Here is a 25,289-nt window from a genome sequence, read left to right as displayed (position 1 = left end):
GTAATTAAGAGAAAAGGTAAATGACTATATGTGGTTATGAAATGAATGGTTAATATTAAAATGAATTATGGCAATATCTTGTAGTTGGACTCCCTACAAGTGATGAACAATGGGGGGAGTGTGGGACTTGTCCTACGCTCCTACGCAGGCCTACTGTGACGACAGTAGTGTCCTTATATTTTGACACTCAAGTAGGCGGAAGGTTCCGTTCGATCTTGGGGGTATGCATACTAAGGTGATGGGTGTGAGACGGAACAAAACCGTATTTGCATTTCATCTAACAGAACTAGTGTCTGTTAAGGATTCAGTAGCCCGTATGATTCTAGTAAGATGACGGTGCCCGTTCGATGCCAATTAAAGATTAAAGATATAAAGGTTAAAGGATGTAACATAGTGTAGCATCATGCTTAAGATTGTTCATGTGTGCATCATTTATGTTTACATGTATTCAATGGTTCATTACGTACTCAGCATAGCTGATTGTGTGTTATTATGTGTTTGATGAACTACGATGAACCATTGATGCTACAATGGGGAGCAGACTAGGTGTGCTGGTGCTGCTGCATAATCTCGAGCATACGGGGACTAGGCTTAGGTATTTACATTTAAAGCATTTTTAAATAAGTATTATTGCTAGGACTCAAAGCTGGGCAGCAAAGCTTCTTTCATATGCTGGAAGAGCTCAGTTAGTGAAATCTGTCCTCTTGAGTATGCAGATCTTTTGGTGTCAAATATTCATATTGCCAAAAAAGATTTTGAAGGAGATTCAGGGGTTGTGTAGAAGTTATTTATGGGCTGGAACTCAGAATTCAAGGAAAGCTTTGGTGTCCTGGGAGCAAGCTTGCTATCCTAAAACATGTGGTGGGCTCAATTTCACTCATCTTGGGCTGTGGAACAAAGCTGCTATAGCCAAACACTTTTGGGCTATAGCTTTGAAACAAGATAAATTATGGATCCAGTGGATTCATTCATATTATATTAAACAAGCTAATATATGGACTATGACAATCCCATCTGGAATGTCATGGGTTCTCAAGAAGATTATGAAGTGCAGAGAGATATTTGATAATGGCAACATGATACATGAGTATGAAACAGATGGGAGATTCTCAATTAACAAATGCTATCAAGCAATCAGAGAGCCAACTCTTCAAGTTAGCTGGAAAAGGTTGGTTTGCAACAATAGAGCTACTCCTAAAAGTCTTTTTATCACATGGCTGGCGGTGCTGAACAGATTGAGTACAAAAAGCAGATTAGCTCAATGGAATTTAATTGCAGATACTACATGTGAGTTATGTAACAATGGAGAGGAGGATATCCATCATCTCTTTTTCCAGTGTGAGTATTCAGCTGAGGTTTGGAGGAACTGTTTGAGAATACTAAAGATTACTAGAACTCCTGTAAGCTTTCTGGAGGAGGTTATGATTGCATCAGAACAGTGCAGACGAAGACACAAGAAGAACAAGTTGTATGGCATGCTTTTCACTGAAGCTATCTATCACATTTGGCTGCAGCGCAACCAGAAAATTTTTGAAGGGCAGCACAAAACTACTGAACAGATTGTTAATGTAATTGTGTTTAATGTTGCTGCTAGAGTAGATGATAATATGAGGAAGTTATTGATTAGATAGAGGCTGATTAGTTGCTTTGGTGATAGTTTAGGGTGTACTTGAAGTTTCTTGCTTTTCAACCCTTCCTAGAAGGTGGGGAAAGTTAGTTTACTTCTTGCTCTATACTAGGTGTATTGGTGTTTGTAATTCTTTTTTTTGGTTATCAATAACAACTTTGAATTTCCAAAAAAAAAAAAAATAAGTATTATTGGTTTTTCTAAAGACTTATATATGTTTTGTGGTTTGAATGAAAGGGGTCATTGATGATTCCCGAGTTGTATTTATATTTTAATTCCGCTGCATTTTAGTTTTCAAGTTAATGTTTTAAGTTATCGTTAACTCTTATTATGCCTTGTGTTCCATCGCGGCGGTAACGCCCCCGAGGTCGACGCGACGTAGCAGTGGTAGGCGCGCGTGGATTTTGGGGGTGTTACAAAACTGGTATCAGAGCCGAAGGCTCTGAATTTCAAAGACGTTTTAAAAACGATTTCAAAATGGGTTTTATGGGATAGGAGCATATAGAACATATTATGTTATGTGCATTAAGTCATAGGAATGATTGCAAATGTGATTTCGTTTCGTGTCTTGAACTCGAATGTGCTGTTTGATTGTTCAATTGAAGTTGCGAACGATTCTTGCAATATTCAAATATGAATAGGTTAAGAGGATGTACAAGGATGTTTCAAAAATAGTGTTGAATTAACCTTATTTTTGCGACAAAACTCTTTACTTGATTGAAACGATCGTTTTATCTCTTAAATACATATATATACATATATATGATATATGTTTGAAAACCTTTAATGATACTTTATGATATTCCTTGTTATGGTTGTGACGTCTCATGTGAGATGTTTGTGTTGCAAGTCAATAAAGACTTAATATTTGTTCGTGACAACTGCTTGCTATATGTGCAATGTGTATTGGTTAAGAAAGGACAGGATGATGTGTGTCACTGAGATAGCTATTATGTTATTTTCAGCGTAGAATGGTTCGGGAGGGAGGCACGCCTGAAACCTCTCTGAATATCGAGCAATCGATACGTGACTTGGTGCAAATCACTGCCAACCTAGCCCAAGGTCACAATCGTGAAGGGGATTTATCTGAAAAGGTTGCCCGTAGGAACCCACCAATACTGAATGGGAAAGGGGGACCTGAGGAATTAGAGAACTGGGTTGGGGAATTTGATAAACTTTTCTTCACCTTATCTTGCCCTGATGAGAAAACTGTGCCCTTAGCGAGCTACTACCTTCAGGGAGATGCTCATTTCTGGTGGAGCCAAGCTAAGACAACCTCCTGAGTCAGCCTGGTTTTGGGTGGGAAACCTCAAAAAGGCCTTAAGGGACAAATATTACCCTCCATACCTTAAGAAGCAGAAAGCCCAGGAGTTTATGATGTTGGAACAAGGAGCTCTGTCTGTTGAGGAGTACTACCGGAAATTCATCGAGCTGATGAGATTTGCCCCGGAAATAGCACCTACTGAGGAATCTAAAGCCTCACGTTTCGAACTAGGACTTACCCTTGACCTGCAAGGAAGACTGGGGGGAGATACATTCACCTCTTTAGATCATGTGTTTGGCAAAGCTGCTCATCTTTATGCCATCAGGAAGAGAGAGGAAGGGGGTAAGCAGGGTGAGAAACGAAAAGATAATCCAAACACTGAGGTCCAGAAGTTTGAGAAGAAGCATAATGGGAACCAAAACCATCAAGACCCTCAAAGGAATTTCGGTAAGGGACCCAATAACAACAACTTAATCCCAACAACAATAACCGCAATAACAACACCAATAACCGCAGATCTGAGCGTGTGTATAGGTGTAGGAAGTGCCCTAACAACCATCCTGGTAGGGACTGTGAGGGTAACAAGGTGGAATGTCGAGAATGCGGGAAATTGGGGCATAGGGCATATGAGTGCTACTCGAAGAACAAACTAAACCCCAATGGCCAAAAGAATGGGAATTATGGGGACAAGCCCCGAAATGGAAATGGAAACGGGAATGGAAATGGGGGAAGTGCTTACAATGGGAATTCTAACTACTCCAAGCCTTAACCAACACCAATAATCAGACATCTAATGGGAACAATGCAACCAATTCCCAAGATAAGGGCAAGGGGAAGCTGTATATGATGTCGACTAGAGAACAAGAGGCTCGAAGGGATGTTGTCTCGGGTACATTTTCTATCAACTCCACTCCTGTTAAAGTATTGTTTGATTCTGGAGCATCATTGTCATTTATTGCCCATTCAACTGTTAGAACTTTAACATTGATCGAGTCTGAGTCGATTTCTATGCCTATAGTCATTCCGTCTGGTGAGACTGTTAACTGCTCTAAAAGATTTCTAAAAGTGCCACTGAAAATAGGAGAGAGTTTCTTTCCTTCTGATCTGATAGAGTTTAACTTATCAAACCTAGACGTTATTTTGGGGATGGATTGGCTTGGAAAGTACATGGCTAAGATAGACTGCGATGCGCAGAAAGTGGAACTGAGAGATCCTTCGGGAAAAAGAGTGTCATATAGGAGAATACCTCGAGAACCCGGATTAAGGTGATCAATGCCTACAACTTAAGAACTACGTAGACAAGGGATGGCCTCTCTTTATGTGTTCGGTGAGAAGAATTGAGGATGATCCGTTGAGGCCTGAGGATGTGCCGTAGTCCGAGAGTTTCAGGATGTTTTTCCTGAAGATATACCTGGTATGCCACCAAGGAGAGATGTAGAGTTCACCGTTGACCTAGTACCTGGGACTGGACCAATTTCGAAAGCCCCATATCGAATGGCTCCAGCAGAAATGAACGAGTTGAAAAACCAATTGGAGGAACTACTCGACAAAGGGTATATTAGACCTAGCATGTCACCATGGGGAGCACCCGTCTTATTTGTGAAAAATAAGGATGGTAGTTTGAGGTTGTGTATAGACTATCGGAGTTGAACAATGTCACTGTGAAAAACAAGTACCCATTACCTAGGATTGATGACTTGTTCGACCAACTTCAGGGTGCGGGGATGTTCTCCAAAATAGATTTAAGGTCAGGTTACCATCAATTGAGGATTGTTGATCATGATATACCTAAGACTGCTTTCAGGACTAGATATGGCCACTATGAGTTTACGGTCATGCCTTTTGGGTTATCTAATGCACCTGCAGTTTTCATGGATCTTATGAATAGGATCTTTCGACCCTACCTCGACAAATTTGTCGTTGTATTCATAGACGATATACTGATCTATTCTAGGAGCAAGGAGGACCATGAGGGTCATTTAAGAGTCATTTTGCAGACACTTAGGGACAACCAACTATATGCGAAGTTTTCGAAGTGTGAATTTTGGTTGGAAAGAGTGTCATTTTTGGGTCACTTTGTCTCCAAGGAGGGTGTGTCAGTAGATCCTATAAAGATCAAAGCCGTGAGTGAATGGCCTACTCCAAAGAATGTCACAGACATAAGAAGCTTCTTGGGTTTAGCCGGTTACTATAGGAGATTTGTGAAAGACTTCTCCAAAATAGCAAAGCCCATGACCATTTAATGAAGAAGGATTGTAGGTTTAATGGAATGAAGATAGTGAGAAAGCCTTTCAAACGCTCAAAGAAAGGTTAACATCAGCCCCTGTCCTAACCTTGCCTAATGGGAATGAGGGATATGATGTGTATAGTGATGCGTCCAAGAATGGGTTGGGTTGTGTTCTTATGCAAAATGGGAAGGTCATAGCTTATGCGTCTCGGCAGTTGAAGCCATATGAAGTCAATTACCCAACACACGACTTAGAATTGGCCGCAATAGTGTTTGCCCTAAAAATCTGGAGACACTACCTTTACGGGGTGACTTGTCGAATCTTCACTGATCACAAAAGCCTCAAATACATATTCACCCAGAAAGACCTTAATATGCGACAGCGCAGATGGTTAGAGCTCATCAAGGACTATGACTTAGACATTCAGTACCATGAGGGTAAAGCCAACGTCGTTGCTGATGCGTTAAGTCGCAAGTCTAGCCATAGCCTGAATACATTAGTCGTTGCCGACAAACTTTGTGAGGAGTTTGCTAGACTCCAGATAGAAGTTGTTCATGAAGGGGAGGTAGAAAATTGCTGAGTGCCTTAACCATCGAGCCAACTTCTAGACGAAATAAAAGAGAGTCAACCTGGGGATGTGAAGCTTGAGCGAGTCAAAGCAAAGCTTAAGGAGGGAAAAGCAGAAGGGTTTGCGATCCATGAGGATGGAAGCATAAGATATAAGGGTAGGTGGTGTGTGCCACAAAAATGTGAAGAATTGAAACAAAAGATAATGAGTGAGGGTCATAACACGACTTATTCCGTCCACCCAGGGGGAGATAAGTTATATAAGGACCTCAAGAAGATGTTTTGGTGGCCTGGGATGAAAAGAGCAGTAGCTGAATTTGTTTCAAAATGTCTAACATGCCAGAAAGTCAAAAGTGAACACAAGAGACCTCAAGGAAAGATTCAACCTTTAGACATTCCGACATGGAAATGGGACTCAATATCCATGGATTTCGTTGTAGCCTTACCTAGGAGTCGGGGAGGCAATAATACCATATGGGTGATAGTGGATAGACTAACCAAAACAGCAAGGTTCATACCTATGAAAGATACGTGGAGTATGGAAGCCTTAGCCAAGGCCTATGTGAAAAATGTCATTCGATTGCATGGAGTACCCACGAGTATAGTATCAGATAGAGATTCGCGATTCCTTTCGAATTTCTGGAAAAAGGTTCAGGAAGCTTTTGGTAGTGAGCTATTGATGAGTATAGCTTTTCACCCAGCTACAGATGGTCAAACCGAAAGAACTATTCAGACATTAGAGGACATGTTGAGAGCGTGTGCCTTAGAATACCAAGGATCATGGGAAGACCATTTGGACCTCATAGAATTCTCATACAACAACAGCTACCATGCTAGTATTAAGATGGCACCATTTGAAGCACTATATGGGAGAAAGTGTCGTAGCCCTTTGTGTTGGAACGACATTAGTGAGACTGTGGTGTTAGGACCTGAGATGATTCAGGAGACAGTGGATCAGGTGCGATTCATTCAAGAAAAGATTAAGGCTGCACAGGACAGGCAGAAATCCTATGCGGATCAGAAGCGAAGAGATGAGAATTACGAAGTCGGGGAAAAAGTATTGCTTAAGGTGTCTCCAATGAAAGGAGTGATGCGATTCGGGAAAAAGGGGAAGCTAAGCCCTAAATTCATAGGACCATATGAGATTCTGGCGAGAGTAGGCAAAGTCGCTTATCGCCTAGATTTGCCCAATAACTTAGAAAGGGTCCATAATGTGTTTCACGTATCCCAACTCCGGAGATACGTACCGGATGAGTCACATGTACTTGAACCGGAAAATGTCGAAATAGACGAAACCTTATCCTATGAGGAGAAACCTGTCCAAATTCTAGACCGCAAAGTGCGTAGTACGAGGAATAAGGACATCAGAATTGTCAAAGTGTTGTGGAGAAATCAAAATACTGAAGAAGCCACCTGGGAAGCCGAAGATGCAATGCGTCTGAAGTACCCTGAGCTTTTTCAAGAGGTACGTGAGTTACGGGGACGTAACTTTTCTTTTAAGGGGGAAGAATGCGATAGAATTTCGCGCTTTCACCCTAAAGTATGTTAATTATGATAGTTATTTGTAATTATTGTGATCTGTTGTGCGAACGTTAGAAAACCGCTTATGCAATTTTGGGACTTAGAAGTGCAAAGATCGTCGTTAAGACTGGCTACCTCCAAGTTTCGGGACGAAACTTCTTTTAAGGGGGAAAGCCTGTAATACTCCGTATTTTTGGAATTAATTCGTAATAATTAAGAAATACCAAGAAAATAATAAAAAGGTATTTTAATCTTATTTACAGAATAATAAGAATATAATAATATTAATACGAGTCGGTTGGGTTAATTTCGGATTTATAAAGGTTAAACCGAGTTCACCCGATCTAGAGTTACCACTTTTAGAAGGTTATAAAAAGGAAAGGAAGAGGAGAAAATTTCAGAAACCCTAAATCTCTTCCTCTCCTTCCTCAGCCGTCACCCTACCTTTCTTCTCTCTCCTCTCTCTCGCTGTTCTTCCTTCCTCTCTCGCTGTTCTTCCTTCCTCTCTCGCTGTTCCTCCTACCCCTCTCGCTCGTCCCTCAGCTTCTCTCCCTCGCTCTCTTGTCGCCTCCCCTAAACGCTTCACCGTCGAGGGTGCGTGACGGGTGACGCTGCTGTGGGTGCGGAGTGACGAGCGCGCGAGCGAAGGTGTAGTGCGAGTGGAGGGCTGGATCGATTGTCGTGCGTGCGGAGACGGGCGAGCGCACGAGGTTGCGCGAGGAGTGCGGTGCTGGTGTGAGGCTCGCGTGTGCTGCGAGCGACGAGGGTGGACGAGGTGCTCAAAGGCGTGGTGCGAGCGAAGGTGTAGTGCGAGCGAAGCTGGTGCGAGGCTCGTGTTGTGCGACGAGCGAAGGGTCGCGAAGGCGTGCGCGAGCGAGTGCTGTGCGTGCTGCTGTGCGACGTGCGAGCCTTCGTCAGGGTTTGGCCGTGTGCCGGAGTTGGTCGCCGGAGTTAGTTGCCGGCGAGCTTAACGGTATAAAACATTTTATATTGAATATATTATATTAAGTTTTTAATAAATTTATGTTTTCATAATTATGTAAATTATAATTAATTAATTAATAATTCAAGTTAATGAGTTCATGTTATTATTCTGACTAAAGTTGCGAATCTGACTTTTGGACATAATACTGGATCGGACCTAAGACTTTTGGACATAAGATTTTGGACATAAAACATGGTTGGATTTATAATTTAACTGGTTTGGTAAGTAGTGGACTAATGACACTAACTAATATTAGTATGTTCACTAGCTTTGACTCTTAAAAGACGTTAAACTCTTTATAATAGAAAAGTAACGAAAATTCATAAACAAGGGGTTTTAGTTATCTTTACTTCAAATTATTAAACCGTATAGTCTTAGTTACGTAGTAGTTGTTAATATTACCAACGACGTAGCACTAAAGCTTTTATTAACGGTTTAGGTCCCAATTTCATAAGCGGAACGTTCGATTAAGACAGCGAAAATTCTCCGTTACAAGGTACGTACGCGTACCAGTTTAATCCCAAGTATTAGTATCATGATTAGGTTGCAATCTATGTTATTGGAACTAGAAGCATGATAGGGAATGTTGATTGATTGAGATTGTCTGGTTAAACATTTGTAATTGAAATTGATATGTTGCATTGGAATGCGTAATTCTATCGTATATAAACAAGAAGCATTTTTTTAATCTATCCATAGTGTAACAAGGTTGTTACAAGAGATATGATCGAGCATAAGAGGACAGGTAATGATTCTATGTATCCATGTGTAACAAGGTTGTTACAAGAGATACGATTTGAGCATTTTAATGAAGAGAACAGTAATTGATTCTATGTATCCATAGTGTAACAAGAGTGTTACAAGAGATACGTTTGAGCATTGTAATTAAGAGAAAAGGTAAATGACTATATGTGTTATGAAATGAATGGTTAATATTAAAATGAATTATGGCAATATCTTGTAGTTGGACTCCCTACAAGTGATGAACAATGGGGGGAGTGGGGACTGTCCTACGCTCCTACGCAGGCCTACTGTGACGACAGTAGTGTCCTTATATTTTGACACTTAAGTAGGCGGAAGGTTCCGTTCGATCTTGGGGGTATGCTACTAAGGTGATGGGTGTGAGACGGAACAAAACCGTTTTGCATTTCATCTAACAGACCTAGTGTCTGTTAAGGATTCAGTAGCCCGTATGATTCTAGTAAGATGACGGTGCCGTTCGATGCCAATTAAAGATTAAAGATATAAAGGTTAAAGGATGTAACTAGTGTAGCATCATGCTTAAGATTGTTCATGTGTGCATCATTTATGTTTACATGTATTCAATGGTTCATTACGTACTCAGCATAGCTGATTGTGTGTTATTATGTGTTTGATGAACTGCGATGAACCATTGATGCTACAATGGGGAGCAGACTAGGTGTGCTGGTGCTGCTGCATAATCTCGAGCATACGGGGACTAGGCTTGGGTATTTACATTTAAAGCATTTTTAAATAAGTATTATTGGTTTTTCTAAAGACTTATATATGTTTTGTGGTTTGAATGAAAGGGGTCATTGATGATTCCCGAGTTGTATTTATATTTTAATTCTGCTGCATTTTAGTTTTCAAGTTAATGTTTTAAGTTATCGTTAACTCTTATTATGCCTTGCGTTCCATCGCGGCGGTAACGCCCCCGAGGTCGACGCGACGTAGCAGTGGTAGGCGCGCGTGGATTTTGGGGGTGTTACAATATACTGATGCGAGACTGGCGTTGTTACCTGATATATGTCGAGCTGATCGACATGTATAGTGCACAGTGGCTCCACTTATTTGTTTCAACATTGTGGAGTTCCATTTTCCTGATCGAGTTATGCGCCAGTTTGGATTCGAGCAGGTGATTCCAGCACCTTGTGATACGAGCACAATCCTTCTTGGCATAGATCGGAGGTCGAAGAACAAGAATTATCCGCTCAGACATCGACCTTACATTGCACAGTGGGATGAGTGCGAGGGACACATAGTTCAGGGCACTCCGTTTAGTGGTCGTACTCATGCCATTGAGGAGTATATGATATGGTATCGTCGCATCATGAGGTTACGCATGACGGATCCATTGAGGCGACCTCCTTCTACACATTATCAGCCTGCGTCTGCAGATATAGTACTAGTAAATCCAATGATTTGTAGTTGTACTTTTATTTATTTATACGATTATATAATATGTATTTTTCTTTCTATGCAAGCACATACTTTATCTGATGTTGCTCATAGGTGCGGCACTGTACTAGAGGCTTCTGAGTCATTGCCTCCAGATATGGTGCCTCAGTTGTATGCACAGACATTGCAGACCATGAGGGGACTGTGTATTGATGCTGTTGGCCGAGTTGGACATGGCCACATCGTACAGGGCGTGCCTACTTCTGCTGGATATACATCGACTTCTACATCTTCTATGTCTGCTGCCCATATATCTACCACGACAGCTTTGCTTTCGCCTCCAATCTGTTAGAGAACCTATCGACGACGTTGTTTATGCTAAAATTTGTCTACTATGACAGAATTAAATTTCGGGATGATTTTAACCAGATTTTGTATATGACAATGCTAAGAACGCAAAGAATGAATGCAATGAGGGTCAAAGGGGATGAACACACAAAGATGATGACGCGGAAAACCCCAATGAAGATGGGTAAAAACCGCGGGTGGATGAAGATCCACCAATCTACTATTGTTGACTGTCTCTATAGGTGAGTGACAATCGTTACAAAGTATGTCTTTCTTTTTGCTTAGTACAAGAAATGTTCCGTAGTCCTCTCCTAATTATCCTTCTTTTTCTTTTGCATGCCTTTTTTCTCCCCTCACTTTTTCCCAATGAATACATTCATAAATTCTATGATTATTACATTAATAACGTCTCCTTGATCATAGGAGATCTTTCTCATTATACGTCAACGTCACAATCCCTTTTACTCCTCCGCACAATTCATTCTTTCCAACGGTTTTTACGGCTGATTTAATGCCTTATTGAGCTCCTTCCTTTTTCAGCAAATCCGTTACTATATCTCAGCTAGCTTCGTGTTTCTCTGTCGTGTCTTTACGTCACGGTTGTTATGTCATCATGTCGCCATGTCAATGTCATCATGTCATTATGTCAACGTCATCCTGCGAAAATTCAGCCATAACAGTTTGCCCCCAATTGTTGAATCGGGGTAATACAGTAAACCATGAGACAATTGTTTAAAAAATCAATAAACCAAGCAGGATATCTTCAATGCAATCAAAAATATTTTAGTAAAAAAGCATAGAGAAAATCTCATATGACAAATACAGAAAATATCCTACGGAAAAACATAAGGAAGGAAGGAAAATCCACTTGGAGCGGTTTAAATCAGGCAACCCAAAGGTCTCAAAAACGAAAAGGTAGTTTTTTTTATTTAAATAGCCGTTTTAATTCTAATCGTTGGCCCAAAGTCATGATTGTTTTTGAAGGCTTAAGTATCGTGGGCGGTTAAGGATTTTACTTCACCAAATCTTTCTCACTCCTTAAGCAAGATAGTTTCCATAACTCTCATCATTTTCTCCGCCGGAAAAACGATCATTAATACCAGGTAATTTTATACTTTCCGTTCGCCAGTTCCTTTGATTCGCACTGTTTTCTTCTCTTCCTCAATTGCACTTATGGCACCTAGTAGGCAGAGTATTAAGACGTTCGTAAAAAACCAAGAAAAATCGAGAGGTAAAGAAAAAGTCGTCGAACAGAGGAATGAAAATGAGGATGAACTATCGACGATGTCAGAGGAACACATGCTAAGGTTTTTAGACTTAGGGAATTTTCCCGACAGTACTGTTATTAGGAATGCTGAATCTGATGAACCACCAGAAACATGTCCCACCAACTGGGTGGAGCTCTATGAGTACCCCTTTAAAATAGGACTGAGACTCCCCTTCACCCCCCCTAGCAAGAGACCTGATGCAAATTTACCAGATCAGCCTTGGGTAGATTATGCCCCAAGTCTGGCGGATTCTGAGCGTCATCGACAGGGTGATGGCGTCGTGGGAGGAAGCCTTCACCCTTCACGACCTACTGTTATACTATGAAATTAGGGTCAAAGCAAAAAATAGAATAGCCCTACATGCAAAGGCAAGGTTAGAACCTCTGGTTGGGGGAGTTCAGTCGAACAACCGAGGTTGGAAGAACAGGTTTGTGTTTGTGAAGAGATCGTCTCAAGGGGAAGCTGGGAAGTCCCTGATTAGCGGCTGGAACACTGAAGGTGTGTTTATTTTCAGTCTTTTTTCATTTGTGTCGCATCGTTAACACTACTCTTACATCGTTTTTACTACATGTCTTAACCCTAAATTACTGTCGCATCGCGACGAGTCTCAGAGTCTTTGCGACAAATTTTTACAAGTACCAGAAGAAGACAAACAGTTCAGAAGAATTCTATTCGCTTCTCAAGACAGTTGTTCATCTATGGCATCTGGTAAGTTTATTATTCTTTCTGTCTTAGGGTACAACTTTTACCAGAAAAATTCACTTTACTAACTAAACGCTATTGGACAGGTTCATCACAATCGCGCCCTAGGGGGAGTCTGGACAGCCAAGCAATGGCTAAAATGCTGCGCAAACGCAAGAGGGAATCCTCTGCTGACACTGTGTCCCTGTCGACGTCGTCGACAAAGAAGGACACAACGATCGTCGTCCATTTGGACGACGAACAAGATGTTGCGTCTAAGACACGCAAAATCGACTTTCTGGCCCCTCCAGATAAAAGTGGGCCTTCGTACACTGTGACTGTTCCCAACGACTTTATGTCGTTGGAGATGTTCATATGGCCTAAGGCTGACAGGTTCCTTTTTCCTAGTGCTATGAAAAGGATTAAGGAACACACTCTTCCTCGCATGATGTCGGATGGATTAGAGCTCCTATTCCAGGTATAGACACTCAACTTACTTTAAGACGCTAAGCTGTTGCGTTGCCGGAGAAAGAAGCTAGTAAGGCCTCTGACGCTTAGTTTTTTAATCATTCTATATTATGTCCTTTTTCATAAAAGTTTAATCAAACTTTATTTTGGGTCACTCAAGGGAGTGACTCTTTGTCTTGTACTTTTTGGGTCACCTACGGGGGTGACCATAACTTCTATCGTTTGCACTTTTTGGGTTGCCCATGGGGGTGGCCATAACTTTGACAATTGTGCTTTTGTTCGTTAGCGAATTTAATCTTATGTTTTCACTTTGTGTGATGTGCATGTGTCTCAGTCGTTATTCTGATGTTTCACAAGAATAGCCAGGCGCTTAGTAAGCCTTCACTAGTCGTTCAGACGTAACGTTTGGACTTAGCAACTTAGAATACACATAGGAAATATATAAATACTTACGTGCGATTGTCAGAAAATTAGGTGGAATGTCGCAGTCAGTTGTGGCTTTGAAATGGTGGTGCCCCTCTTGTTTTATTATATAGTAAGATGTGAGTTTACTTGTCGCATCATAGAGATCGTCGCAACGTTATTAGAACAGACGGGAGTGACTTCCCTGAAAGCCAACAACACACAGTGAGAGAACACTAAGGTCGCTAACAGTTAGCGACGCAGACACAATAGTAATATCATCTATTTCTTACACAATGATGGGAAAGCAAAGTATATCACTTAACTTAGAAGAAGTATCGTTTGAGGTGTGTAGCGTTCCAGCTACGTGGCACGGAACTTCTGTCGCGTCAGACCAATTGGTAGGCTCGATTGCCTACTACCTTACTAATTTGGTATGGTCCTTCCCATTTAGGCCCTAGCTTACCAGCGTTAGCTTCTTGTGTGTTTTGAAATACTTTTCTTAGGACCCAATCACCTTCAACAAAGGACTTGGCTTGGGCGTTTTTGTTGAAACTTTTTGCAACTATTTGCTGCTGAGCCGCCATGCGTACCAATGCTGCGTCACGCAACTCTTCAATGGTATCCAGGTCGCTTATGAGCTCGTCGCAATTCTGCTGCTCCGTCGCTAGACTACATCTCGTAGTCGGGACGTTCACTTCAGAAGGCAGGACGGCTTCGCAGCTATATACCAGTGCGAACGGTGTTTGTCGTGTCGCAGTGCGAGGCGTTGTGCGATTATCCCATAAGATGGAAGGCAACGCTTCTGCCCATTTACCCTTTTTGGCTGTGAGCCGCTTCTTCAAAGTGTCAATGACCGTCTTATTACTAGACTCAGCCTGTCCCTTGGCTTGCGGTTACCTTGGCGTTAACGTTAACAACGTTCTGCTCCATTCGTCACAGAAACATCTTGTCTTGTTGCTGATAAATTGCGACCCATTGTCGCATATTCGGACGGAACACCAAACCTACAAATAATGTTAGTATATATAAAAGAAATCACTTCTTTGTCACGTACCTGTTGAAAAGAACCTGCTTCTATCCACTTAGAAAAGTAATCAGTTAGTGCCAACATAAAGACCTTCTTACCTGGGGCTGGAGGTAATTTGCCAACTATGTCCATGCCACATTTCATAAAAGGCCAAGGTGTTAAAGTAGGATGCAAAATCTCACGAGGTTTATGCGTCATACCTGCGTGTCGTTGGCAACTATCGCACTTGGCAACATACCTTATTGCGTCTTTCTTCATTGTGGGCCAATAGTATCCCATGCGTAACGCTCTGTTGGACAAGCTACGTCCTCCCGAATGATTTCCACAAGTTCCTTCATGCATGTCTTCTAAGACTTGCCCCCATTGATCCTTTTCTAAGCAACGCAAGTAGGGGCCCGCGGCAGATTTTTTGAACAGTTCCTTGAATGAGCACGTACCGTGATGCTTTAAACGAATTCTGCCGCCTCTGCCTTTTCTGCTGGAAGCACATCGTTAGCAAGATAATCATAAAGCGGTTTTGTCCAACTGACACTTACCTCCTCAGTTTCAAGGTCGCTTGTGGCCACGAGGTTGCCGACGTTACCATCAACCTCTTGGTTGTCTTGGAGCCGTTCAGTCGTTGCCGCGACGGTGTCTCCAACACTCCTAGCAACTGCAGGATTTGCCAGATGAACTATAGGGACGGAAGTAAAAATGAAACGTCCCTTAAAGAGGATTCGAGATTAGCCAACGCGTCCGCCTGCGTATTCTGGTCCCTTGGTATCTGCAAAATGTCAAACGGGTCAAACACTTTACTCTTACGCTGAGCTATTTCTAAGTACATAGCCATTTTATAGTCTTTTGCCGCGAATTCGCCCTTGACTTGGCTGACTATCAGCAATGAGTCGCTGAAGACTTTTAACGCTTTTGCTCCCATGTCTTCTGCTAACGTCATTCCTGCTATGAGCGCTTCGTACTCGGCTTCGTTGTTCGTCACTCTAAATTCACAACAAATGGCTCGTACTACCTTGCCCCCTTGTGGCGACTTTAGCACAATACCCAGACCCGCACCACAAAAATTGGAAGATCCATCAACAAACAATACCCAAGACTCGTCATTTACTTGGTTAATCTTTGCGACTTCATCATTTGCAAGCTTTTCTAATTCTGGGCTAAAGTCCGCCACAAAATCTGCCAAAGCTTGCGACTTAATGGCTGTTCTCGGACAGAACTGGATGTCATACGCGTTGAGTGCTATTGCCCACTTACTCATGCGTCCTGTCAATTCGGGGTGTCGCAAGAGAGACTTGACAGGATAGTTAGTCATAACAATAACAATATGTGTCTCAAAATAGTGCCTAAGCTTTTTAACAGCAACAACTATGGCTAAAATGAGTTTTTCCAATGAGGAATACCTGGTCTCTGCGTCTAGCAGAGACTTACTATCATAGTAGATTAGGAGTTGCTGACTTTCTGCTTCTCGTGTCAGGACAGCACTGACGGACACATTACTCACTGCAAGATAAAGCTGCAGCGTCTCTCCGTACTTGGTTTGACAGCAAGGCGGTGACGCTAAGTACTTTTGAGTTCTTGCAGCGCGTCTTCATGTTGTTGCGACCAGTCGAAGCCTTTATTCTTTCTCAGGACGTCATAGAATAATGACATCTTTCGGACGACCTGGATATGAAACGATTCACAGCGGCTACACGACCGGTCAATTTCTCACCTCTTTGACGCTCCTTGGAGATTGGATGTTGATAAGAGCTTTTATTTGATCCGGGCTAGCTTCAATCCCTCGTTGCGTAACGACATATCCTAGGAACTTTCCTGCAGACACTCCAAATGTACATTTAGTGGGATTTAATTTCATGCCATACCTTCGCAGGACGTCGAAAGCCTCCGACAAGTGTTGGACGTGATCGCCTGCTTGCTTGGATTTGACGAGCATATCATCTATATATACTTCCATGGTGTCGCCCAATTGGTCTTTGAACATTTGGTTGACCAATCGTTGATAGGTGGCACCTGCATTTTTCAAACCAAAAGCCATAAACTTATAACAATATATACCTTTGTCAGTGACGAACGCGGTCTTTTCCTGATCGTCCGGGTGCATCAGTATTTGGTTGTACCCAGAGTATGCGTCCATGAACGTCAGGAGCTCGTGGCCTGCCGTCGCGTCGACCATTGCGTCTATGGGGAGAGGGAACGGATCTTGGGACACGCTTGTTCAATCCTTGAAGTCTATGCAGACTCTCCACTTCCGTTCTTCTTGCTCACGACCACGACATTGGCTAGCCAATCTGGATATTTTACCTCGGATTTTTCCAGTGTCGATCAGCTTTTGAACTTCGTCATTGATGATTTGTTCCTTTCAGCGCGAATTTGCGTCTTTTTTGCTTTACGGGCTTGTGCTCGGGGTCGACGTTGAGTTTATGTGTTATGACGTCGGGACTGATTCCTGTCATATCCTCATGGGACCAAGCAAAACAATCTTGATTAGCCTTTAAAAAATCGATTAACTGACCTCGTATTTCCTCTGACAGTGTCGCTCCGATTCGAACGACATGATCGGGGATGGATGGATCGAGCATCACTTTCATCCACGTCCTGCTCACTGGGCGCGTAGGGCGCTGACCCATCCTTTAATTGCTAGATGGCTGCCTTTGGGGGCTTGAGCGACGAGCTGTAGCATTCTCTTGCAGATTTCTGCTCGCCCTTTATTTCTTGGACGCCCCACTTGGTTGGAAACTTCAGCGTCTGATGATAGGTTGATGGGACGGCTTTCATCTTGTGTATCCATGGGGTGCCGAGAATGATGTTATATGCAGACGGGCAATCCACAACGTTGAATCTGGTCGGCAGGTTAATGCCTTTGGCTAATGTTGGTAGTGTGACCTCTCCGACAGTGTGTTGGGCCTCTCCACTGAATCCAACCAAAACAGTAGATTTTTTAGTAATATCTTTATCACACAATCCCATACCTTCGAGGGCGCTTTTGAATATGATATTGGCTGAGCTGCCCCCATCGACTAACACTCGCTTCAACAAGCAATTACTGACTGTCAAGGATATGACTAGTCCATCATGATGTTCTACGTCGCAGACGTCGTCGTCGTCAAAGGTAATTGCCATCGCTTCCAGCTTGCGTTCTTCCGCTGAACTGCAAGATTTAAAAACGGCGGACGAGGGGGTGCCCTCTCTTGCTAGCCTTTTGGCTGCGGAGTACGTTAGTCCACATACATCAGACCCACCAGAAATAACATTAATTACCTTTACGTGCGTGGGTGACGCAGGAGGGATGGACTGCGCAGGATTCTTCTCGAAGGACGCTTTACCTTTGTCGCTTAAGAGATCCTTGAGATGCCCTTTATTAAGCATGAACGCGACCTCACGTCGCAACGCAATGCACTCCTCCGTCTTATGGCCATGATCATGATGGAACTGACACCACCTTGTCTGATCTTTTTGCCCTCCGGTCGGTCACTCTTCTTTGGCCAACGGACGGGTGCTCCGATTTTGGTCAAGGCATTTACGACGCCTCCAACATCGACGGAGAATCCATAAGAGTCTAGATCTGGGAAGGTTGGCGACTCCGTCCTCGTGTCATTACCTGCATTTTCGACAACGTCAGCAACATTGTTTACCTGGTTTGAGCGATCATACGGGTGGTTTCGCCAATTATTCTTTTTGGGGATGAAAGCCTTCCGGTCGTTGGTAGCTTCTGGTGCACGACGCGTTGATATGGTGTTGAGGATGGCATCTTCTTCTTTCAGACTCATTTGGGCCAACGCTCTGGACTTGACTTCCTCGAACGTTTGACATGGGTACTTCGTCAGACGGTTGTATAGTTTTGATCGTAGAATTAGTCCTTTCCTGAAACATTCAATAGTTAGTATCAAGATCTTTAATGCTAATCATTTCTTTATTAAAGCGATTATAATAATCGCGAACAGATTCTTTAGGCCCTTGGACGACGCCATATAGGTCGCTCGTCTGCTTTTCCAGGCTACGACTGCCTTCAAACTTCTCATAGAAGTTGTTGACTAGGGTGGAAAAATTGCCATGCTTCCTGCTTGAGGGATCCGAGCCATTTGAGAGCGGGCCGTGAGCTGGCTCCAAAAGACTTGCACATACAAGCTTCTACAGATGCCAAGGATTGACGCTTGCCACATCCGCTGCTTGTAGTGGGCGACATGCTCGCCTGGATCAGTCGAACCGTCGTAATTAGTAGCGAGGGTAGGCAGGTTGAGCTTTTCGGGGAGCACAACCCTCGCGATCCTCTCTACGAACGGTGACTCTGCATAGCCATCTGGATGCTCCACAATGCTTGGCGTTGGGGCCCCGGGGAGTTGGGACATGAGCTTCTTGAGGCGCTATTCTGGCTTTTTCGATCTGAACCATGCGTTTTGCCATAAGATTCGCTTCTCCTTCGCCTTGGTCGTTCTCTTCATTATTCAAAGGCTCTTCATCCTCGAGTTCTTCGTTGTTTTCAGGCTCCTCGTCGTCTGACTCAGAGAGGTCCCTCATGTAAAGAATGTCATTCAGATTAGTGCGACGTCAGACCTTCAATGCTTTGGACGACGCTAACTCTTCTTGCGATTTTCGAATCCTTTCTTCCGATGTTGTGAAGTCAGTGGCTAACCGCTCATTAGCTTGCTTCATTTCGAGCAATTCTGCTCTCATTTGCTCATATTGCCTCTGCATTTCGTCAAGATTCGGTGTCTCCCCCATTTGATGGATTTTGAACAGTAGTTGGTCTGGTTATTCCCCACGGTGGGCGCCAAATTGTTTATGCTAAAATTTGTCTACTATGACAGAATTAAAGTTCAGGACGATTTTAACCAGATTTTGTATATGACAATGCTAAGAATGCAAAGAATGAATGCAATGGGGATCAAAGGGGATGAACACACAAAGATGGTGACGCGGAAAACCCCAATGAAGATGGGTAAAATCCGCGGGTGGATGAAGATCCACCAATCTACTATGGTTGACTGTCGCTATAGGTGAGTGACAATCTTTACAAAGTATGTCTTTCTTTTTGCTTAGTACATCAAGAAATGTTCCATAGTCCTCTCCTAATGATCCTTCTTTTTCTTTTGTATGCCTTTTTTCTCCCCTCACTTTTTCCCAACGAATACATTCATAAATTCTATGATTATTACATTAATAACGTCTCCTTGATCATAGGAGATCTTTCTCATTATACTTCAATGTCACAATCCCTTTTACTCCTTCGCACAATTCATTCTTTCCAACGGTTTTTACGGCTGGTTTAATGCCTTATTGAGCTCCTTCCTTTTTCAGCAAATCCGTTACTATATCCCAGCTAGCTTCGTGTTTATCCGTCGTGTCTTTACGTCACGGTTGTTATGTCATCATGTCGCCATGTCAATGTCATCATGTCATTATGTCAACGTCATCCTGCGAAAATTCAGCCATAACAGACGTTCTGACACTACTCCATCTTCTCTTGATGCCATTGCAGAGTCTCATAAGACCACACCTAGTTCATCTAGACCTTCACAAAATAAGAAGAGAGGGTCTTAGCACTTTCATTTATTGTTTGTATAGTTAGTTAACATTATCTTCATTTTGAACTTTGTTTGTGATTGACATATTTTCTTAATCTAACTTCGTAATTAAGAAATTTTTGGATAAATTTGAATGTGGATGAACTTGGTGTTTGGTGATTGATGTGTGGATGAAGTTGGTGTTGTTGGATAGAATTTGGTGCTGGAATTGCAGGTTGGAGAATTGTTTGGAATTGCTGGAATTTTTTGTGTTTCTGGCATTTGGCCAGTTATGGGGAAACAGTGCAATGTGGTCTGTTATTATATGTAAACCGCTACTCAGAATAGCGGTTTACATTTGCCGAAAACTTTTGTAACAAAACCACTACTCAGAGTAGCGGTTCACACATGTAAACCGCTACTCAGAGTAACGATTTATATGTATGAACCGCTACTCTAAGTAGCGGTTTTTGTTTAAAGGAAACCGCTACTTGGAGTAGGGGTGTACCTGCGCAAAAAAAAAAAAACACACTTTTTCACGTGCCGTCCTACGTGGACGGTACGCAGGAAATTTATTTTTTGGGGGGCACATTTTTGGAATTAATACCCTTTTTTGCATTATTCAAGGAAAAAATTCCTTTTAGGCTATGTTTGGCAAAACTGACTGAAATGGAGCTGAAACTGATAAGGTGGCTGAAACTGATTAGGTAGCAGCTGAAACTGTTAAGGTACTGAAACTCTTAAGCTAGCTGCTTACATAACCTGTTTGGTAATATTATTTATGGCTGTAGCTGAAATATCTTTTTAAACTTAAAAACATAAAAAGAAAATATCTTTTTAGGCTTAAAAAGATAAAAAGAAAATAATAATAATAATAAAAATTTCAGCACCTGATCTCAGAAGCTATATTTTACTCCAACTCAATTTCAGTCAAATTTTGGACTTAAATTTTATATAAGTTCCTCCACCAAACACCACTAATCATATAAGGTGACTTAAAATTGTAGCACCTTATCATTTAAGTCACCTGAAATGCTTCCCCAAACAGAGCCTTAATATATTTGTATATATTGAACGCCACATGACACGCTTATTAAGTGACATGTCACTTTTCCTAAAACAAATAGAGTTCCAAATTAATAAAAATACATGCATATATTTAACTATAAGAACAAATAGAGTTTGTACACAATGAAAAATTTAAGTATAACAAATCGATTATAACTTTTACATATAGTTTCGAAAATTATAATTTTTGCACCATTAAAAAGAATTTTTAAAAAAACTATAAACCAACTTCCATTTGTACAATATATTTAAATTTTATATTAAATTAACTCATGCAACTAATATTTATAAAGCAAAGTACAAAAGCCAGCTCACGAGGTCACGATTTGGCATCCTCATTGGACGCTATTTGTCACGCTCATTAAGTGTCACGTCATATTTTATCTGAATATAAATAGAGTTCTAAATTGATTAAAATACAAATATAGAGTCGTGTTTACAATGAAAAACTTGGAGTAAAGTGAATATCACTTTTAATATATAATTAGTAAAATTATAATTTTTGTACCATTGGATAATATTTTAAAAGTACTTTAAAATAATATTCATTTATACTATATTTAGAATTATATATTAAAGTAATATATAAAAGGAAGTAGTGACTATACTAACGTATTAAAGTAACCTACTGCAATTGGAATAACGATTCAATTAGAATTAGGTTGTCAGACTTTCCATATTGAGTTTTCTTTCCTGTATTTTTATTTTCATTTAAGCTAATTACGTGAATTACATATTATAGATTTTTAGCGGCCAGCTTTGCACATTGAGTTCTTCCCAAGGTACGAATTCTAATAAATGTACTCCTCATATTTTCTTTTCCTTTGATAAGAAACAAATGTTGCATGCTTCGTCTCCTCCAAACATGTATGTTGGATAAGATGAGACATGTTCAACATATTAGAAAGAGGGTTAATATTGTTGATCGTGTAGGTCTACTAAGACTTGAAGGGCACCGTAGCAACATACTGTACTAATATTAACAGTCCTTTATAAACTAACAAATTGTTTCATATTTATATGACATGTGCTTTTATTTGATTTGTAAACACGAGTGAGGGACAAACTCTGCGTAATGTCATCCTCTATCTGCCAGAACCAGAATGCACCCATGGCCACCTATATCTAGTAGTGTTAAGGGTAACTTTGAGGGAAGGACTACGAATAGTCGTTGATAACCAGGGATTTACTCCATCAACCTATACAAGGACATTGTTTATACATAAAAATTTGACAACATACCTAAGGGTAACTAAATGGCTAATCAACTTTTTATCAAAATCTATTATATCATTGTATAATGAAAAGTAAACTATGGCATCAATCTCCATAAAATCTATTTTGATAGAAATAAAATTCATTCTCAAGTGTTTTTTTTTTTAAATTTTCCTAATATACATATATTTTATAGGAGTTGTATACACATTAAATACTCAAATTTAAAATAAAATTGGCCAGCACTACTTGAGCAAAAAGACAGATGCTTTAGCATGTTTCCACTTGCAGACATCGTTTAGAATTATTTGAAAAAAAGCTATAAATGTAGCATTGTTATACACCTAAAAGTTTACACACAAATTGAATCAGTAGAACACTAGCAAAAAATAAAACAGAAAAACAATCAAAAACAATATAAATTTAAAAGATCTCACCAATATTTCAATGTCGAAGAAAATGACAAAATTATATTATAACTTTTAGTTGTTTTATGTCAGACAAAAATACCAACAAAAAATAGGGGTGTAAATATTTAAAAACTCTACCTCTTCTTCTCGAAAAAGCCTTAATGAACAATCCTAAGCATGATACTACAATACGTTACATCCTTTACTCTTTATTTAGTTAGCAGCGAACGGGCAACATCATCTTACGAGAATCATACGGGCTACTTAATCCTTAATAAACAACTTGGTCTATTAGATGAAATGCAAATACGGTTTCGTTCCGTCTCACACCCATCAACTTAGTATGCATACCTCCAAGATCGTACGGAACCTTCCGCCTACTTGAGTTATCAAAATTTATAAGGATACTAATATCGTTACATTAGGCCTGCACTCCCCCCATTGTTCATCACTTGTAGGGAGTCCAACTACAAGCTTATTGCCATAATTCATTTTTAAATATTGTACATGCATACCACAACAACATAGAATCATTTAACATGTTCTCTTAGTTACAATACTCAAATCTTTTCTCTTGTAACACTCTTGTTACACTATGGATCAGATTAATATGAATACAATGCTCATGTTCATAATACAATAGAATTACGCATCCCAATGCAACATATCAATTTCCAATCATAAACATGTTACCAAACAATCTCAACAGTCAATGTTCCCTATCATGATTCTAGGTTCCAATAGAATAAAACGCAACCTAATCATGATACTAGTACTTGCAACTAAACTGGTACGCGTACGTACCTTGTAACGGAGAATTTTCGCTGTATTAACCGAAAGTGCCGCTTATGAAATTGGGACCTAAACGATTAAGTAAATACTTTAGTGCTACGTCCTTGATAATATGATCAACTAATACGTAACTAACTATAACGACTTAGTAATTCGAAATATAAACGATAGCTAAACTCATTGTTCATGAACTTCCTTTCCTTTTCTATTCCAATGGGTTTAGCGTCTTTTAGGAGTCAACGTTAGTGAGCAAATTGATTTTAGTTAATGTAATAGTCCACTACCTTTACCAAATCCAATCAAGTCATATGTCCAACCAAGTTTTATGTCCAACAAAGTCTTATGTCCAAAATCAGGTTCGCATAATAAGGTTATATTTCCAACTAATAACAATATAATTTCTTTACTTCCCACCTTACTTAATTACGATCCTAAAACCAGATTCACAACATAAATCAGATTGATAGTCTAAACTAATTATACAACTTAATTAGTTACTAATTAACTCGAATTACAAATTAATTACTTACAATTTAATTTAATTATAAAAGCATAATATAATATTAAACTAATATAATATCATATACATATTAGGTTTTAATACCGCTAAACTCGCGGACGTCAAACTCCGGCACTGGAACCCTCGCGCACGTCACTTCGCACCACCCAGCAGCGACACACGACGAACCGCACCCTCACGGCCCGCACATAGCCAGACCACGTCGACGGCTCGCACAACCTCCGAGCTTCTCGTACCACTCATCGCTCGCACGTCGCACAGCACTGCACAACACTTTGCACAACACCTCGTCCGTCGCTCGCTCGTCTCGCACAGCCTCTCGAGCGCTTCTCGCACAACCCGCACACATACCGCGCACACTGCAACGCACGCATGACTCGTCCTCTCGCACCAGCAGCATGCACACCCTCGTCCCCTTGTCGCACAAAACGCGACTTCGCACGACTCAACCAACTCGCCCTCGACTTCCTTGCTCGCATAAGACGCGCATCTTCGAACCACGACCCTTGCTCTCACTCACACACACTGCAGCGTCACTCGCACACCTCGACGAGGTTCTGAGAAGGAACACGGCGAGGGAGACGAAGAAAGGGAAGAGAGGGTTAGAGAGAAACGGCTGAGAGGGAGGGAGAGATTGAGAGAGAGAGAGAGAGAAATTAGGAGTGACGGCTGAGAGAGAAGATTAGGGTTTCTGATCTTTTTTTTTCTTAATTTCTCCTATTTATAGTGTGGCATATTTAGGTCTAGCTAAACTCGGTTTAATCTTTGAAAATTCCGAAATTAACTAAACCGAACCATAATATTATTATCCTATTATTATTCTTATTCTGTAAATAATACTAAAATATCTTTTAATTATATTATTTATATTTTCTTAATTATAAAGAATTAACTCCAAAAATATGGAGTATTACAAATGGAGCGATTAAAGGAAAAACTAAAAAATAAAGATGTATGAGAGTGGAATAAATAGGGGTTTTCAGCGATAAATTTGTATTGCGAGTACAATCAGTAATCTACTAGTGGAGGGAGGTAGTGGTGGTGGTGGTGGAGCGGAGGAATATCACAGTTTATTTTGATGGAGGGAGAAACAAAATGGGGTGGATAATATAAGTAGTTGGTTTTGTAAAATACCGCCTACTTTTTTTAACCTAAAGTTAGGCACGACCCAATCCCAATATTAAGGAGAGAACACACGAGCTTTCTAAATATAGTGACTAGTTTAGTCTATTTAGTAACCAGTTTAATTCATTCAGTAATC

The 25,289-nt window shown here is 40.9% G+C and overlaps 1 protein-coding gene and 1 long non-coding RNA gene across 2 annotated transcripts; both read left to right on the top strand.

The window, feature by feature from the left end:
- The first annotated feature begins 1,001 nt into the window (after positions 1 to 1,001).
- On the top strand, positions 1,002 to 1,631 carry LOC104906113 (uncharacterized). The gene has a single exon (XM_048640372.1). The coding sequence runs from the start codon at positions 1,002 to 1,004 to the stop codon at positions 1,629 to 1,631; it is 630 nt and encodes a 209-aa protein (XP_048496329.1).
- A 6,532-nt stretch (positions 1,632 to 8,163) lies between these two features.
- On the top strand, positions 8,164 to 9,919 carry LOC130590921 (uncharacterized). The gene is made up of 3 exons (XR_008968800.1): positions 8,164 to 8,180; positions 8,632 to 8,688; positions 9,608 to 9,919. It is a non-coding gene; the product is annotated as an uncharacterized LOC130590921 (long non-coding RNA).
- Positions 9,920 to 25,289: the final 15,370 nt, after the last annotated feature.

Source organism: Beta vulgaris, chromosome 3 (genome assembly GCF_026745355.1).
Source record: "Beta vulgaris subsp. vulgaris cultivar EL10 chromosome 3, EL10.2, whole genome shotgun sequence".
NCBI lineage: Eukaryota > Viridiplantae > Streptophyta > Magnoliopsida > Caryophyllales > Amaranthaceae > Beta > Beta vulgaris.
Note: the sequence above shows the minus strand (reverse complement) of the source record. Positions and strands in the feature narration are given on the sequence as shown.